General features: G+C 35.4%; 1 protein-coding gene across 1 annotated transcript in view; it reads right to left on the bottom strand.

Annotated features, from left to right (window-relative positions):
* si:ch211-149a19.3 (NACHT, LRR and PYD domains-containing protein 12) overlaps positions 1 to 17010 on the bottom strand; it is a 149019-nt gene extending 132009 nt beyond the window's left edge. The window contains exons 1-8 of the mRNA XM_052532926.1: positions 16791 to 17010; positions 16197 to 16282; positions 15813 to 15917; positions 15571 to 15648; positions 15272 to 15349; positions 13866 to 13943; positions 12919 to 13032; positions 12117 to 12680 (exon numbers count right to left, since the gene is read on the bottom strand). Of these exons, the coding sequence (XP_052388886.1) occupies positions 12117 to 12680; positions 12919 to 13032; positions 13866 to 13943; positions 15272 to 15349; positions 15571 to 15648; positions 15813 to 15917; positions 16197 to 16246 (1067 nt within the window). The 5' untranslated portion in view covers positions 16247 to 16282; positions 16791 to 17010. The remainder of the gene's footprint in view (positions 1 to 12116; positions 12681 to 12918; positions 13033 to 13865; positions 13944 to 15271; positions 15350 to 15570; positions 15649 to 15812; positions 15918 to 16196; positions 16283 to 16790) is intronic.
* Between the last annotated feature and the right edge of the window lie 1690 nt (positions 17011 to 18700).

Genomic DNA, 18700 nt, shown 5'->3' on the forward strand with positions numbered 1-18700 from the left:
TTAAAACAACTTAGAATGGTATAGAACGGTCAACAGAAAGTGAGCGTTCCCGCTACTCACCCCTCTACACCTACATATGCATGTCAAACAGGAAACACAACCAGGTAAATATCATAGGCAGTAAAATAAAATAAATATCCATCTGCACCCTATGATCTGCACCCATGTGACCAGACACCCGGAAGTACAAAATCCCTGTAGAAATTAAAACACAAACATTTTCAGCACTTAAATTCCAGCTCCTGATTATTATACACTAAACCTGTAATAATCACCAACACAATCATAATACAGACATGACATAGACACTTCTTAAAATATTGTACATTATATATATAATATGTACATATATTATATATTTTATGTACAATATTTTAAGAAGTGTGTATGTCATGTCTGTATTATGATTGTGTTGGTGATTATTACAGGTTTAGTGTATGTATGTATGTATGTATATATATATATATATATATATATATATATATATATATATATATATATGTATGTGTATATATATATATATATATATATATATATATATATATATATATATATATATATATATATGTAAGCAAATATCAATGTTTCGAATGTTATGCAAGCAGCTATTGGTAGCCAGTGCAAGTTGATGAATATAGGTGTGATGTGCGTTCTTTTCGGCTAATTAAAGATTAATCTTGCAGCCGCATTTTGGATTAGTTGTAGAGGTTTGATAGAACTGTCTGGAAAACCTACTAAGAGAGCATTGAAATAGTCCAGCCTGGACAAAGTCTAACTACAGCAAGTCATCAAAATAAACAGATAATAACAGATTAAAACAACATATATACCAGTTTATAAACATCAGTGAACTAACACTATGGGTTAAAACTTTATTTTTAAATGCTACTTTAGATTCAAATGAGTTTCAGCAGAATCAGGGGATGCAGATGATGTTTTGAGCAGGAGGGTAAATATCTGAGACAACTATGAAATCTGGAGATCTGGTAGACTTGTATCAGAGCTTTTGCATAATTCTTCTTATACATTAAAATTGAAATGTAATGTAAATTTATTTAAGATAAAACAAAGACAATAAAAACCACAAAATCATTTAATTTTACTTTCAGAGTGCAGTTTTTTTAATACCTTACCAAGTCAATTAATATTTGTATTACATTGATGGAAATCTACTGTAATAAGAATTAAACAGAAAATATACAGTGTCAAAAACAACTGGCAATATTGTGTAAAATGTAGTACCAGTACAACTCTCATTTCTGAAGAACAAACAAAGTTGTTTTTTGTTGTTGTTTTTTTACTTCAAATCAAGGACTGGACCATTAAATTTACACAAACACAGTTTGTGTGTGTAGTGGCTCTTTAGTCACCATCAGTTGATCCAGAAAAAGTCAGACTAAAACCTGTAAGTAAAACACACAGTCAAATGTTTGTGACATTATATGCATTACCCACTTTATATGAACTCAAACAATCTGCATTATTAGTTAGAGATTATAAACTAACCCTGTGTTGAACGATTTTCTAAAGCTCTTTTTTTTTGCATCCAAACCACTCTACATCCTTTATCCATAATTTTGTATGACTGTCCTCTACCCATAATTGGTTCTGTTTTATGACAATGAAAGTAGTGATAATTATTTACCATTATCTTCTATTTCAAATGAAATTCAAAATACAGAATTTCATGCATAAAAAGACAATGACTAAGTTTATATATGCCCCAGTAATGTGATTATATTCGAATGTTATCACATTAAGATGTTTAAGATGACATGAGCAAACATCTTCACTCTTGTTTACATGCAGTGTGGTTATTTTTATTGCCATTATTCCCAAACCTCAATGAACAGCACAGATGATGAACTCACTCACAGTAGATGTGTTATTGGCCACTGTTTTAATATACCGTACTTATGTCAAATGCTAAACACATTTCTATGGATGTATTGGGTAGTTATTTGTCACTGTAATGAACATCTAAAGGACATCAACAGGGGTTTCCAACACTGCCATTGCATTCTTCACGCAGTCTCTGGAGGAAGATAGGAGCAGAGACTGGTGACAGTGAGTTGTTGACAGAGATCAGAGATTCGGAGTGGAGGAAAAACTTCTGAACATGGCCTTGTGTGCACAACACACATCATATCCATGAACATCTAAGCACACATACACTTTAGTCAGACCGTTAATGTGATGTGAATGTGAAGGTGTTTACATGCCTGATTGCCGGGATAGCCACATATTTCAGTATGATTATGTTTACTACAATAATAAGCTCAATTGCATGAATTTAATTGAAGTATTGTGCTTGTATGAATAAATCTCATCATAATCGCATTATGAGAGTTCATGTTAATGTAGTCAATGATCAAAGCTAAATATTGTATTGTTTTTAAAAGAAAGGGGACATGAATAAACGTAACTCTTAATATAAACAGAATCAAACTCTTATTAAGCATGTTTATCAAGTGTAATTATAACTAGAAAGTAATCTAAGATGCTATATTAACTTTCAATTAAAATTCAAACATTTTAATTACTCATACTCACTCAAGCAGATTATAATGTGGATCGTCATTCAGACTAGAAAGCAGCTCCACATCTGAGTCCCTAAATTCATTTCCAGTCAGATACAGTTTTCTCAGGTGTGAGGGGTTTGATCTCAGAGCTGAAGCCAGAGCAGCACAACCTTCATATGTGACTCCACAATAACTCAACCTGTTTTTTAGATCCACAGAAAATATTAGGGAAAATATGAATGTATAATCTTTTTCATTAAATCATTCATTGTTTGCTCTATAGGCTGTAGAGAAGAATGGCACTCTTGAGTCTCTCAGTTCAGAATCTACAGCTAAGATCAGCAGCAACTTCACAAATATGAAAAAGCGACTTAATCCATGACATGATTAACAGGTCCAATCTAAGGCTCAGACATGGTTCTACGTGTTGCTTGTAGAATCATTCAATATCTTAAGTAAATGATTTTGACATTGAGTACCCTAAAATCCTCAACATATCTGTATAATATAAAGCAGTCGTAAAATCATAGCATCATCCAGTTTTTTCTACGTACTGTAAAGACAGTGAAATTAAGTCAGAGACTTTGTAAAGAATCTCATGACATATTAAACATCCTCTTTGATTATGTGACGAGACACTTCTTAGTAGTTTTAGTAGTTTTAAGTAGTTTTGGTTTTAATTTTGTTCGTATTTTAACATTTTTTTAAACTATTCATAAAAGGAAAGTGAAATGTTGACACATTACTACATACAATCTTACCACAGTTTTTCCAGTTTACAGTGAGGATCCTTCAGTCCATCAGAGAGCAGCTTCACTCCTGAGTCTCCTAGTTTATTTCCAGTCAGATTCAGTTATCTCAGGTGTGAGGGGTTTGATCTCAGAGCTGAAGTCAGAGCAGCACAACCTTCATCTGTGACTCCACAATCACTCAACCTGTTTTTTAGATCCACAGAAAATATTAGGGAAAATATGAATGTATAATCTTTTTCATTAAATCATTCATTGTTTGCTCTACAATAAAAATGTGATTTATATGTTAATTTGTCCAAAAAGTTTTTTTTTTGGGGGGGGGGGGGGGGGGGGGGGGGTTCTCATATTATTGAACTTTCAAGCGAAAATTTATGCAGACACCTTAAATATTCCACATATTATGACAGTTTATTCATTATTGTTTAGAAAATGATAATAAAATATAAAAAGGACACATAGACTCTGTCAGAACAAATTCATCTAGATAATGTAAGATAATACTAGGGGTGTTCCGATCATGATCGGCCGATCGTTATGCGCATCTCGTCAGTAAAGCCGATTCTCTAATCAGCGGTTAATTCCATCAGGTGCGTGATTTCATATCGAGCAGTTGTTACTACACAGAGCCGTTGTTAATAGAGAAGGGGCGCAAAGACACTTCATTTTCAGTGTTTTTTGGTGCATCTTCTCAGTTACGGCTCTGTGTAGTAACAGCTGCTCGATGTGAAATCACGCACCTGATGAAATTAACCGCTGATTAGAAAACCGGCTTTACTGACGAGATGCGCATTAACGATCGGCCGATCGTGATCGGAGCACCCCTAGATAATACTTAAGCAAAACAATAATTAAAGACATTAATCTATAAAATATAGTACAGTCAATTATTTTACTCGGATCAGATAATCAGATGCATGAAAATTTTACTTTTTGTAAACCATAATTTTATATACATTACTTCTATTCATAATTTTTTATTGTTTTTTGGTCCATAAACTCAATCAAAGCATCCCCGCCCCCCAACAAAAACAAATGAATATGTAGGATATGTAAGAATATGTAAATTATTAATTAGTTAATATACTAATATAATAAACATTTCAAAATTTACATTAATTCTCCCACCTTTACTCTGACTGTTCAACAGTCAAATAACAGAAATTGTAATTCGACAATATCTCAATAAAAAATATTTTCAACAAAACGTATACAATCTTCCGTTAAGTAACAACTGTACTGCATTTAAAGTTGCAGGTAATGCATTAAAGGTTTTTGTTTTACCAGCTCACGCGTAAACTGCTTTACAAAACAAATAACTTAAAAAGGAAAGCAATGCTACAGTCTCTGAAACAATCTGAATTTGCTGCAGTCTGGAATTTAACTGCTGGTTTCACTTGGTCAGAGGAGTACTGGCCCCCAGACTGAGCCTGGTTTCTCTCAAGGTTTTTTCTCCATTCTGTCATCGATGGAGTTTTGGTTCCTTGCCGCTGTCACCTCTGCTTAGTTGGGGACATTTCATTTACAGCGATATCATTGACTCTATTGCAAATGATTGCACAGCTAATATTTAAACTTAACTGAGATGATGACAGCACTGATTTCAATAATGAACTGCTTTTAACTGTCATTTTGCTTTATTGACACACCGTTTTCCTAATGAATGTTGTTCAGTTGCTTTGATGCAATCTTTTTTATTTAAAGTGCTATATAAATAAAGGTGACTTGCCAACCTTCAAATACTTAAATGGTTTCAGAAGAGTATTACATTTTCTCCCAACTTATGAGCCACTAAATACGCAGTGGATAAGTTTTGTTTTTGATGCTAATGCACCACTGAATACACCTAAATTCGTTTATGTCTGCTCAAATAATCTTACTCCAGACTGCTTTCTAAAGGAGGGACAATTTTCTTAGCAAAAAACTCAAGAATGGATCAATTGCCACTTTTCATGATCCTGCTGAATCTCCAGAAGAAGTATGACTGACACTTAATTTTTTGTATGATTTGGAAATCACATTTCCTTTTACAAGGAAGAGAGGAGCAATGTGAGCAGTGCTCATTAACATTTTAAGAGACATGCACCCAAGCGGGTTTTGTTCATACTGACCATAAGAGCAAAATGGAGGAGGATGCTAAAAGATTAATGCAATCTTACCACAGTGTTTCCAGTTTACAATGAGGATGCTTCAGTCCATCAAAGAGCAACTTCACTCCTGAGTCTCCTAGTTTATTCCATGACAGATTCAGTTCTCTCAGGTGTGAGGGGTTTGATCTCAGAGCTGAAGCCAGAGCAGCACAACCTTCATCTGTGAATTCACAATTACACAACCTGCAAAGAACAACGACACACTTCAATCTCTCAGTTCAGGATCTACAGCTCAGATCAGCAGAAACTTCATGATCAGAAAGAGAGACTTAATCCACAACACGACCAACAGATCCAGTCTAAGTTTCAGACCCACTTCTATGCTGCTTGAGGGGATTTAATATCATAGAAAAGACAGAATATTTAAATTTCTTTATGTGAGTACCACAAAATGTACAAAACATCTGTATATGATATGAAACCATACTGAAAAAGCACATACCAATAGGAATTCTGTAAGATATGAATCAGTGAATTTTATGGATATTTATTATTATTTGTATATTACAAATAATATACAAATCTGTGTTCAGCCTTCAATTAGCATCAGAGTCTTGATGTCACGGGTCATATGTTAGTCACCAACACCACAACATTCTACGTCATGTTCTGCTATTTTCAGCGGCACTGTGCACAATGCCACTGAAAACTGGATTTAAAAAAAACACAGCAGCAATTGCCAGTGGCTTCAGTGTGTAAGATGCCATGCCACTTAATCCATCTATATCCTCATGGAATCTGGTGACCCAACCCCTGGATGCTGGTGCACTGAACTCTCTTTGTTTGTAGACTAGACATAGTGTCAGAAAAATGGTTGCAGGAGTTAAATTTTTCATGGTATCTTCTTAAGATTTGAAATAGAAACTCATAAGACATGTGAATTTCAATTTATTATCTTTTCTGGATTGCTCTAGGACTTATTTCATGTATTTCTATATTAAATAAATAAAAAATTCAGTGGTAACATTTTTTCAAAGCACTTCAGTGTCTATAACTTTTTATCTTTTTGAGCACTATCAACTCTGGATGATGGGTAGTAAAGCCCAAAGGGTATTCTTTCCAAATACACCAAAATTGTGTGTGTAGCACACTGAATTCAGGAACTATTGTAGTTTTAGCATTTTCAACTGTGAGTCTCATAATGGGGGTTGCTGGTTAACAGGTTAAATGTTAATACCGCCTCTCGATATAAATTCATGTTTTATATATTTTTTTCATGACATAGTCAAGCAAAATCATGTTGCTTGATTTTTCCGAATGTCAACACAATTTGCAGATGTAATGCTGGTTTTATACAACAGTTCAATAAACAAGAAGCATATATTGCTAGTTAAATACATAGAATTATTGATACGCTTCTTTCAGCATTTTAAATCACATTCTTTTCATAACTGCTATGATTATTTAACTCTTTGATTATATAAGCTATTTAAAAATATATATTTCTTAGTGCCACTGTGTGTGTGATTCTCAGAGATATGACTTGCCACAGTGTCTCCAGTTTACAGTGTGGATCCTTCAGTAGATCCATCAGCTTCATTCCCGAATCTCCTAGTTTATTTCCAGTGAGATCCAGTTTTCTCAGGTGTGAGGGGTTTGATCTCAGAGCTAAAGTTAGAGCAGCACAACCTTCATCAGTAATTCCACAATGATTCAACCTGTAGAGAACAATTATACTTTTTACTCTGATAGTTACAGCTAAGACAAGCAGGAACTAGACAATCAGAAAGAGAGACTTTATCTATAGCAGAGTCGGTGGTTAGGCTTAGGCCATTGTCTTTCTGAATATTCAGTCCTGATTGGTTGGAAGGTGTGTGTTGCCAGTAAAATGCCCAATTTCAGACAGTTTAATCACTATTTGATATTAACCCTGGACATAGAATTGCAGTAAAATGGATTTAACATTATCTACAAGAGCCAATTATTTCAGGATACATTTTACAACATTTTGTACACAGAACAAGTTAAACATCTTCCAAATGAATGACATTTGCATTAAATAAGATCTTAGACCTCTCAAGTTCACAGCCTATTTGTGAAAAAGGAGACTATTTTGTAAGAAAGGCCCTGAGAAAGAGTAAAAGTATTCCTAAACTCTCTGATAGGATGAAACCATTGTACCAGTCACACTGAAATGATGCCAAATATGCATGACATGGAGATAAAGAACCACTCTAAGAGAGAGATTGTGTGTCTGTTTGTATGTGTGTGTGTGTGTGTGTGTGTGTGTGTTACCTGTGTCTCCACAGCATTTCTTTACTAATATGGAACCTTTCACTGCAATTACTTAAAAACAGCACATTACCACCTCATTGTAGCTTTTTAGCATGGGCAGCCTATTAAATAGTATTAGACATAACCTCTGACTTAAGATCAGACTGGTGAGTTGGTAACCGTGAGATCCATGTTAACAGCCAATGCAAGATAAGATTGAAATCAAAATGAACAAGCTAAATTTAAAGTATAGAATTAAAAAGAATAATAAAAGAGAATAATAAAAGAGTCAGAATAAATTATTTAAAAAAATAACAATAATTAAAATGGTCCTTAAATCTAAATTTTGATTTAATTGTAATTAAAGAACCAACTGCACAAATGACATGGAAAAGACAGAATGTTTTACATTAATTGATATATAAATTTTACAAATAAATGAATAAACTAACGATTAGTGAAGGCATGAATTTATTCATGAATGAGTAAAATGTCACTATTGATCATTATTGAAAATAGAGGAGAATGTTGACACATTTATACATTCTTACCACAGTGTCTCCAGTTTACAGTGAGGATCCTTCAGTAGATCAGAGAGCAGATTCACTCCTGAGTCTCTTAGTTCATTCAATGATAGATGTAGTTCTCTCAGGTGTTCAGGGTTAGATCTCAGAGCTGAAGTCAGAGCAGCACAGCCTTCATCTGTGATGCCACACTTACTTAACCTGTAAAGAGTGAAGATTAGAGTGAGATTACATCTGTTGGCGGAGGAGCCACTCAAATATTTGCAGAAGCAGCCCCTCTGCCTCGCCCAATTCTCTCAAGTTTTTGCCAGCAGTTAAATTCTACCTTTTGTTCATAATTGACAAGCACAAATAGCAATTAACAATTGGTAAATCTGCTAAAAGACAAATTCATCCAAATAAAATGTATTGTTTTATATATTCAAAGATACAAATGTAGCATAAATAAAAAGAAATTTGGCCCTAAACGAGCTGAATGAATAGCAGTGCTCAATGTACATACTGTATTCATAGAGGAGGGTTGCAGAATTTGATTTGAGCATGTATGTCAAGCAGTGTGTGTGTGTGTGTGTGTGTGTGTGAGCGAGAGAAAAAGAGAGAGAGAGAGAGAGAGAGAGAGAGAGAGAGAGTAAAAATTTTGCTTATAATTGGTGTTTTGTGTTGTAAGTGTTTGCACATTTTAATGCCTTTGTGACAGTTTTCGGGGCTCCCACTTAAAGCACTGTGGCTCAAGGCCTGCCATTATGTAAAGAGTAAGCAGTTCAAGTTCGAAAACATGTGAATTACTTTATTTTTTATAATTATTATCTGTAATTTTACTATTGTTACGTCCCGTGACTCAAAAAGGGGACGCAACAAAAACTGGGACATAAGAAAGCCAATTCGTAAAAAAAACGTTTTATTTAGCTCAAACAAATATACCAAAACGTCTTAAGATAGTATTCAAAGTCAGTAATGGCATCCTAAAGATATGTGCGAGAAGGTAATATCCTGTGGTGTGGTCTCGTGATGTGTGCAAAAAAGAAACATCAAACTATAACGAAAAACAATCAAGTTGGCCGCCCGCTCTTCTGCCATCAAGCTTGCTTCTTATAAAGAGGCAAGGGAAATTGGGCACAGGTGTCACGGATGCAACCAGGTTACGGGGGCGGAGTCATCCGACGTCTACTGGAAAAAAGCCCAATGAATACCAAGGTCGTCACACTCCTCCCCTTAGAACAGGGATCTGTTAAGAATCCCTGCAAACAAACAATTAAAACAAAAACAAACACCATACAGAAAAGAAAAAAAAAATTAAGTACCAAAGACAGCAACCAGAGCCAAAAGAGTGTTTTTTTTTTTTTTTTTTTTTTTACACCAACTTAAGCCTCATTCATAGGGGAACGTGACAGGGCGTCTGCCACAACGTTTTCAGACCCTCTAATGTGCTTAATATCAAGGCAATAAGCCTGAAGAAACAAAGACCAACGTATCAGCCTTTGGTTAGGACAGTGAAGAGAATTTAAAAACGTCAAGGGGTTGTGGTCTGTATAAATAACAACAGGTTGACTTGAGCCAACATAGATGTCAAAATGCTGTAACGCCCAAATCAACGCTAAAGCCTCCTTTTCCACCACGGAATAATTTAGCTGGTATGAGTTAAACTTGCGCGAAAAGAAGCTGACAGGCCGAACAACCCCCTGTTCATCAGACTGTTGGAGAACAGCTCCAGCTCCAACCTGACTTGCGTCAACCTGCAAAGAGAAGGACCTTTCAAAACAAGGAGCCGCAAGGACAGAAGACGAACACAATGGATTTTAGACCAACCTTGTAACACCGCAACACGTTCAAACATAGTAAAGAAAACATCCGGATCAACCTCATTAAATTTAGGAACAAGTTTTAAGCTTTGATTCAGTGGAAACTTCTCACTCTGACCAACAATTGACCCAACGTCACCAACTTTACCTTCATCAATGAGCTTCAGTTTTAAATACTGCAAGTCCATCCTTGCTTTATCCAATTCTATTTTATCACGCTCCGATTTCTGCTTTATTTTCTCATGTTCCATTTGTAACAATAATAACTCTTTTTGCTGGTCAAAAGTTAAAGCAGACTGTGTAGTCAAACTTTTTACATGCTGGTCACTTTCACTCATTTCAGCTGTCAGAACTTTCTTATCAACCAGTTTATTCCTCAGCTCAGTTTTAATACTACTTTCTTTTATTCTCTTATCGCTAAGTTTTACTTCATAATATTCAGCGATTTTCAAAAGTTGTTCTTTTGTACACTTATTTAACAACACGTACGACGGCGATTCAACAAACTGGTCAATATCAGCCATAAGCAAATAAACCACAGACTGAAAGTATTCAAATGTGCAATCAAATACTTGGAAATTAGCCCACTATCTAACTCCCAAAAGTTAGGTGTACACCCTCAATTGGTAAAGCAGGACGCAAACCCACTACTACTTCCCCAGTCACTAAGTCAGAGTGAAGCTTAACCTTATGAAGAGGAACTGTTAATGTATTTAAGCCCATACCTCGAACTAAAACACTATTACCAGTTTCAGATTGCACTGAAAACGGCAAAATGGACTCTAAAATGAAAGAATTATTTAACTGGAATTACTTTGTATATACAGTAAATTACCCTTTTTACTTTTAAGCCCCTACCCCCAATGAACTCTCTGCACGTCCCTGATGTGATCATGTTTAATTAGTGTAGTGAATTAGTGGAGTGACTTACTGAACTGATCTGGATTCTTTAACCACAGGCAGCAGCTTCTGAAGAACTTTGTCTGCTGTATTTTGAGTTCCAATAAACCATTTTAGATCAAAAACATCCATCTCCTGCTCTGATGTCAGTAACACATAAACCAGAGCTGACCACTGTGAAGATGAGAGTTTGGTTTCTCCTATTTTTCCACATTTCAGATAATGTTGGATCTCCTGCATCAGTGAATTATCACCCAGTTCATTCAGACAGTGGAACAGATTGATGGATCTCTCTGGAGATTGATTCTTCCTGATCTTCTGCTTAATGAACTGAACTGTTTCCTCTTTGTTGTAGGAGCAGCTTCCTGTCTGTTTCAGTAGTTCTCGTAAGAGAGTCTGATTGGACTCCAATGAGAGACCCAGAAGAAAACGCAGAAAAAGGTCCAGATGTCCATTCTTACTCCGTAAAGCTTCATCCACAGCTCTCTGATGCAGCTCATATACTGAATTATATTTAAACCAGCTTACAGCTTTAGAGAACTTATCTTTGATTTGGTCAAACACACAGATGTTGTCATGTGTGAAGGAGAGGTGTGCATATAGAGCAGCTAGATGTTCCTGGATGCTCTGATGAACAAAGCAGAAGACTTTCCCCTGAAATAAGCCCAACTCCTCTCTGAAGATCTGAGTGCACAATCCTGAGTACACTGATGCTTCTGTCTCATCAATGTCACATTCTCTCAGGTCTTGCTCATAGAAGATCAGGTTGCCTTTCACAAGCTGCTCAAAAGCCACTTTCCCCAGTTTGAGGATCATGTCTTCATCTTTCACGTTCTTCACATAGTCCTTCTTATGTCTGATATTGGTCTGAAGGATCAGGAAGTGTGTGTACATTTGAGTGAGAGTCTTGGGAATCTCTCCGCTCTCTGCTTCACTCAACATCTTCTCCAGAACAGCGGCTGAAATCCAGCAGAAGACTGGGATGTGGCACATGATGTAGAGGCTCCTTGATGACTTCAGGTGTGAGATGATCCTGTCGGCCAGACTCTGATCACTGATTCTCTTCCTGAAGTATTCCTCCTTCTGTGGATCATTGAAGCCTCGTACCTCTGTCACTCGATGGACACACTCAGAGGGAATGAGATCAGCTGCTGCTGGTCTGGAGGTGATCCAGATGAGAGCAGAGGGAAGCAGATTCCCCACAATGAGGTTCATCAGCAGCACATTCACTAAGGCTGATTCACTCACATCACATAACCTCACATCACTCTGAAAATCCAGAGACAGACGACACTCATCCAGACCATCGAAGATGAACAACACTTTATATTCGCTACTAGATATTTGAATTTCTTTTGTTTCAGGGAAAAAGTCATGAAGAAGATCTAAAAGACTGAGTGTTTTGTCCTTCATCAAGTTGAGCTCTCTGAAAGGAAGTGGAAATATGAGCTGGACGTCCTGATTCTCTTTCCCTTCAGCCCAGTCCACAATGTACTTCTGCACAGAGACCATTTTTCCAATGCCAGCAACTCCCTTTGTCAGCACAGTTCTGATGGCTTTGCCTTGTCCAGGTAAAGCTCTAAAGATGTCATTGCATTTGATTGGTGTGTCATCGGTTGCTGCTCTCCTGGACTGTGTCTCAATCTGTCTCACCTCATGCTCATTATTGATCTCTCCACTTTCACTCTCTGTGATGTAGAGCTCTGTGTAGGTCTCGGTCAGGAGTGTTGGGTTTCCCTGCTTGTCTTTTCCTTCATACAGACACTGAAATGTCTTTATAAGATTTGATTTGAATGTGCCTTGGATCAGTTGAGAGTCACAACTGAAAGATTGAAAAAATTATAATAAAATGATTAAAGCATAAATGAAAGAGGTAAAATTGACAGTAATATAAAGTAACACATGCTAATCTAATGATGTCATTAATCTTCTGGTTGGTGTGGATACACTGATATTTATATAACAAAAGCATAGATATTATCATATTCATATTCAACATTTTGGGCAAGTTAAAAAAGTAATCAATCTTTCTATCTAGGCTAAATCTAGAAATTTTGTACCTCAGATTTGATTTGCTTTTCCCATTAAATATTACTGACTCTCCCATAGACGCTTCACTTTCCATGGACACACAGCTTTGCTCCTGTGAGTCTGATCTCTGCCATTGAAATTGACTTTAAAAAGAATAGAAAAGTGTCCAGTTAAGCAAATATTCAGTAAGGCATTTATTGTGATCAAAATGATTATGATTGATTGGTTTATTTGTGATTGCTGATAAATTTCCCATATGTTGTCATGAATCATTTCTGCTGATTATAAAAAGTAGGATTGAATTTTAATGTGAAAAGGTTGAAACAAATGAATTACCTGACTAATAAAAATAATGTTAATTAATATGAGAGAAGAACATGGTTACACCCTGAACTATAGACATTGTCACTGATCAAACATTTAAGAGGGTTGATCAACCAGCAGAGTTTACACAAGATTACACACACAAATCATCAGACTAGTTTAGTTTAGTCCAGCAGCATGAAGTCTAGTCGTCTTTTTTTTGTACATTTTGTAAGTCAGAGGAACTAAGTTTGAACATCCACTTGGATGACTCGCCTTTTATTTTATTTTCGCTGAGAGTCTCATTTCTAAGTTTTCCAGTGAATCCTTCATTTTTGACTCTGGTCTTTGCCCCAGTGCAAACTTTAATTACCTAGTATGAAACTCTGCCTGATTTCTACTCATCAGTCAATGCACCATTTGTTATTGGCTTAACAAGATATTCAGATCTATGAACCTGGAAAAACTATTTCTGTGAATTATGCAAGCAGGAAAACCCAGATCCAAAGAGGCAATGCAAAGCAAATATAAAAGATTCATTAAATTAGTAATTGAAGTTCGGTTGATGGTTTGAACTGCCAATATTTTTAAAAAACTTGAGGGATTTCATTCTTTCACTCACTACAAAGCTGTTCCTTGACTTTAATTCACCCAAGAGAATAAAAAATTATACCTCAAATCAGTTGATTTGCGTCTTTCTTCAAATGTTATTATGTTGTCCTTAGAACGATCACTTCTCAAGGACAAATATCTGTGAAACCAAAATAGCCAATGCATGCTTTAGCTTCCACACTTCACACTTGGATGCACCAAATTAAGGTTAATGATTGAACTGATGCAAAACCCATTATTATAGACAACAATGCAATTACAAATTTTTATAGACAGCTGCCTGTCTATTCCAAAATTAATAAATGAAGTATTTTGAATGAGCTGACTGAACGAAAGCCTCCTTTATGAAGACACTAACTTACCGCCACCTAGTATATTACTTTCATAATTCAAGTATAATTTCATTGTATTAATATTCTGTATTAGAAATGTTGTATAAAACACTTATCTCATTTCATTATACATTTGTGATTGCTGTGCAAATTGCACGTACAGCTGTCTGGTCCACATTAAACTGTAAATACATCTAAATGCATCTTCAGATGCAGATTTAATTGGTAACAGTCTATTTTCATGTTATTTTAATTTATTTGATGTAAGAATTTGACTTTAAAAATGACATGGAAAAGGTAAAAATATATATATATATATATATATATATATATATATATATATATTATAATATATAATAATAATATTATATATAATTATAATAACATAATAATATGTATAACAATATCAGTTTCCCATTATGGGAAAGTAAATTTCTGACACTGATGACACTGGTTTGTTGTTCGAATTGTTGTTTCAGGGTTTGGATATTATCTTATAACTCAAATGAGTTCACCTTCAAATCATGACATTAAATTCACATTTCACTAAATTCAATCACTGAAACAAGCACTCTGACGAACAAATAGTCCCATGCCAATGGAATAACAACATATGATTGTTGTATGATGTAGTGTGTTGTGCAGCTTTGTCACACAGATTTTGATAGTTAGCTATAATAGATTAGAGGGTGTGCCAAAAGACCAAAGTCTCTGCCTCAGTATGGTTAAGCCATTCATTAATCTGGCTGTTTGATGAAGAGAAAGAGATCAAATGTAGTAGAAATAAACGTTACGAATCAATAGAAGTAAAGTACTATTATTATGTTTGTTATTATTATGTTTTTTGTTTTTTGTGAATATTATTATGTTGTAATATTTGGTTGACCAATCAGCGAAGAGGGGCGTTTCATTCCCGCCCACATGTAAAGATTGAATATTCAAGTTGCTTATTATTTTTTTCCCCTGAATGTTAAAATGAAAAATTAAACTGTTGTGTGAAAAATGTGCTATTTTTCCTTTTTCAGATTTCAATATTAAATAAAACTAATGATCGGAAGACACTCTGATTCTTCTTTAACCCCTTATAGATATTCTTTCTTGATTTCAATCCACCTGACAACATGAAAAGTAATACCTCAGATCAGGTGATGTGTGTTTTTCTTCAAAGGTTATAATGTTGTCCTTAGAACGGTCACTTCTCAAGGACAAATATCTGTGAAAGAGTAAAATAAAGAGACAATGCATGCTTTAGCTTCCACACTTCACACTTGGATATGCACCTAATATTTTAACAAGATTTGAGGACTGTGCAGGGCTTTAGTTGATGGTTTGAATTACAAAAAAAAAAAAAAAAGCATGGGGGATTTCCGTCTTTAACTCCCTACAGCTATTCTTCCTTGACTTCAATCCACCTGACAGAATGAAATGTTATACCTCAGATCAGGTGATGTGTGTTTTTCTCCAAATGTTATTATGTTGTCTTTAGAACGATCACTTCTCATGGACAAAGTTCTGTGAAACAGAGGTAAATAAAAAGAAAATAACAAAAAAGAAGAGGGTGAGATAAAACAATACAGAGCAGAGAAAGGGATCAATTTGTTTCATTTTACATGTAGATAAACCTATCGTGGAGAATCTATCTAACTTTCTATCTGGACAAAAAAAAAAGGTTGTACCTCAGATCTGTAGATGTGCATTTTCCTTTAAATGTTCCTATGTTTTCCTTAGACTGGTCAATCTTCATGGACACACAGCCGGGCTCCAGTGAGTTTGACCTCTGCCTGTGGAACAGGAAAGAGATACTAATAGAATAAAGACAATAATTCATATAGTTGATTTAACATGTAGATAAACTTCAAACGGAATTTTGTCGATACAAGAGAAGCTTTAGAAATGTTGAAGAGTGATGACACCGCACAAAGAAAATGTTACAGAGACCACTGCATCTTAACTCACAAGTAGAAATACGAGAAAACCACTCAGAATATCTTGTACAACTGCCCTATTACAAGACAATGTATTTTCTATAACATAAAGATCATGTAAAAACTCTGAATTACCTGCATCCTGGAGAAAAATCGTGATTGTCAAATGTTTCTTTGTCCTCCATGACTGATTCAGTCTGAATGTAGCCGCACAGGTACGTCTGAAGAGTCAGAAACATTGACAGTCTATTTAAAAGTCATTGGTAATTTCCTTGACGTTTACACTTTTCCATCATGATTGCTGTTTCCTATGTTTACCCTTTATTTAAATGTTTAATTAAATTGCTTAAAATGAAATAAGTGTTAAATGGATAAGAATTTTTTTTCCCATAAAGGATTATAAAATCATATATTTCAGTAATTTGATTAACAAAATAAATGCGCATACAAAATGTAAACAGTTTTCTCCGTATTACATTACTATTAATATAACCCACAGCCACTGTTGTTACTCTGGGTAGTGAGGCTGATTGTTTTCAAAGTTGTTTCTTCTATAACATTCGGATAAAAGCAATGTTTTACTACTCTGTACATACAGTATATGACCTACATCTCCCATTAATAAGAACATTTGACATGAGAAATCCATGTTTAAGTACTTCATGTTTAAGGTTTTTCTTCTTTCATGGTAACTTTAGTTAATGAGGAAGTCAGTTAAAAGCAGCTCACCTGACTAATGTTCAATCACTCTGATCAAAATCACAAAGGTTCCCATGTTCGTAGTTTCTCTTCAAGTGTTTCCCCACCATGTAAATTCCTGTAGAGGCAACTACAAATATTACTATTTAATACTTAACACTGATGTTTTTTTCTGATTTAAAGCATCGTATAATGCCCTGATGTAAACAGGCACACGGTAAAACTCTTCAAATGCTTTCACTTCTGGCAGCAGAAGTTCAGTCTTGTTCGGAGAGAAGGAATCCAGCTCATCCAGTTCATGAACGTGTTATGAAAAAGACAAGAGTATGGGCTTTGTTCAGCTCTCATTTAGAGAAGATATTATGATTCTATTTTGGCAAATAATCCTGATATATAAACAAGCTCAAATAGGAGATTATTAACATGGCAAAGGTTTTAAGTGCAAGCAGCAGCCTACCTTTCTCAGGTCAGATTGAGATATTTTTTTTTCTGATGCAAACTAGTTTTCATTACACAGAATTAAATTTAGGCTATTCAATACAACAACTGCATCAACACAATTATAGCCCTGATGTTTAATAACTATTGAGAATCAAGAGAAGTGCTGATGCACATCACAGATGTCCAAGAGCCCTTTTTTTCCTGGGAAAAGGTCTTCTTAATTGGAAAATATCTGCAGTTGAAAAAAGATGCAGTTTGTGTGGAATAGGGTAGTGTATAAAATAAGCCCTTTCAAGTCTTATAAAAATTTTAATACACACACACACACACACACACACAGAAGATGAGCTGATTTCCACAGACCACAGCAGGTATGTGTGTGTCTGACTGTGTTAGTGAATATTTCTCACACCCTTTGTGGTAGACACACTGGGGCGCTGTTACACATTAAAACATATCAGCATTAAAACAAGTTTTTCAGTGGAGCTGAGAGCTGTCCAGCATGAAATAAGTGCAGGCTTCTGGTTATTTCATATATTTTTCAGCTCTGTTTGAGAGCCCAAGACTGAAGGAACAGGCCAGTGATCTAACTGGACAGATAAAGAGTGACCTGCTGCGGTCAGCGTGTCACAGTGAAGATTATTCTTACCGTTATAATGGAGTGTGGGTTTAGAGAAACATCTATTAAATCTGAACAGACAAACTTTGAGCAGACGGCACAGTCGAATCCAACTGAAACAAACAGACTAGACAAAAATCAACTTCTCATATTTGTAACATTTATTTTTTCCTGTATTTGTTATGTAGGTCACTTGAGCAACATCGCACAGCATCAGGTCTTGTCAGTACACAGCTATTATAAGATCACATGGCTATAAAAAAAGCAATCTCTGAACTGTTGTAATCTCTTCTGTGAGTCTATGCACTGTAACGTGTATTCTCAGGGTAACACATTATTAACAGTTTCTGATATTGCCTGATCTCCATTAGGAGAGAGTAAGAAGAACCAGTCGGAGAAGAAGTGTGAGAAAGTGGAGGATAGAGTAGAGATGAGAATGATGTGAATAGATTTTGCTGATGTTGTTCTGGTGGTAAGAGACCTCGGCAGCAGAAACACTAGAGGAGAAAGTGACAGGAGAGACTGATATAGTTGCTCAGGTCAGCTTGGTCTTGTGTAATCTTCTTTCGGCAGCTCTGAGCAGATATTGTCAAGAAAAGGATGTTAAAAGTAGAGCAGAGAGTGTCAGTAGCTTTATTAACATCAAAAGAAGAGAAATGGTTTAATAGAGGGAAGAGATAGCGCAATGCGCGACCAATTGAGCTAAAGGGACACTAACAAGAAGAGTCTGAGATGAGCATGAAGAGAGTGAAAGAGAACTGAAAAAAAGTAGACAGAGAAATGTACATTTGAAGAAGAACATACACATTATAAATGCAACACTTTTGTTTTTGCAACTAGTTTTCATAACCTGAACTCAAAACTCAAATATTGATCACAA

Source organism: Carassius gibelio, chromosome A19 (genome assembly GCF_023724105.1).
Source record: "Carassius gibelio isolate Cgi1373 ecotype wild population from Czech Republic chromosome A19, carGib1.2-hapl.c, whole genome shotgun sequence".
Classification (NCBI taxonomy): domain Eukaryota; kingdom Metazoa; phylum Chordata; class Actinopteri; order Cypriniformes; family Cyprinidae; genus Carassius; species Carassius gibelio.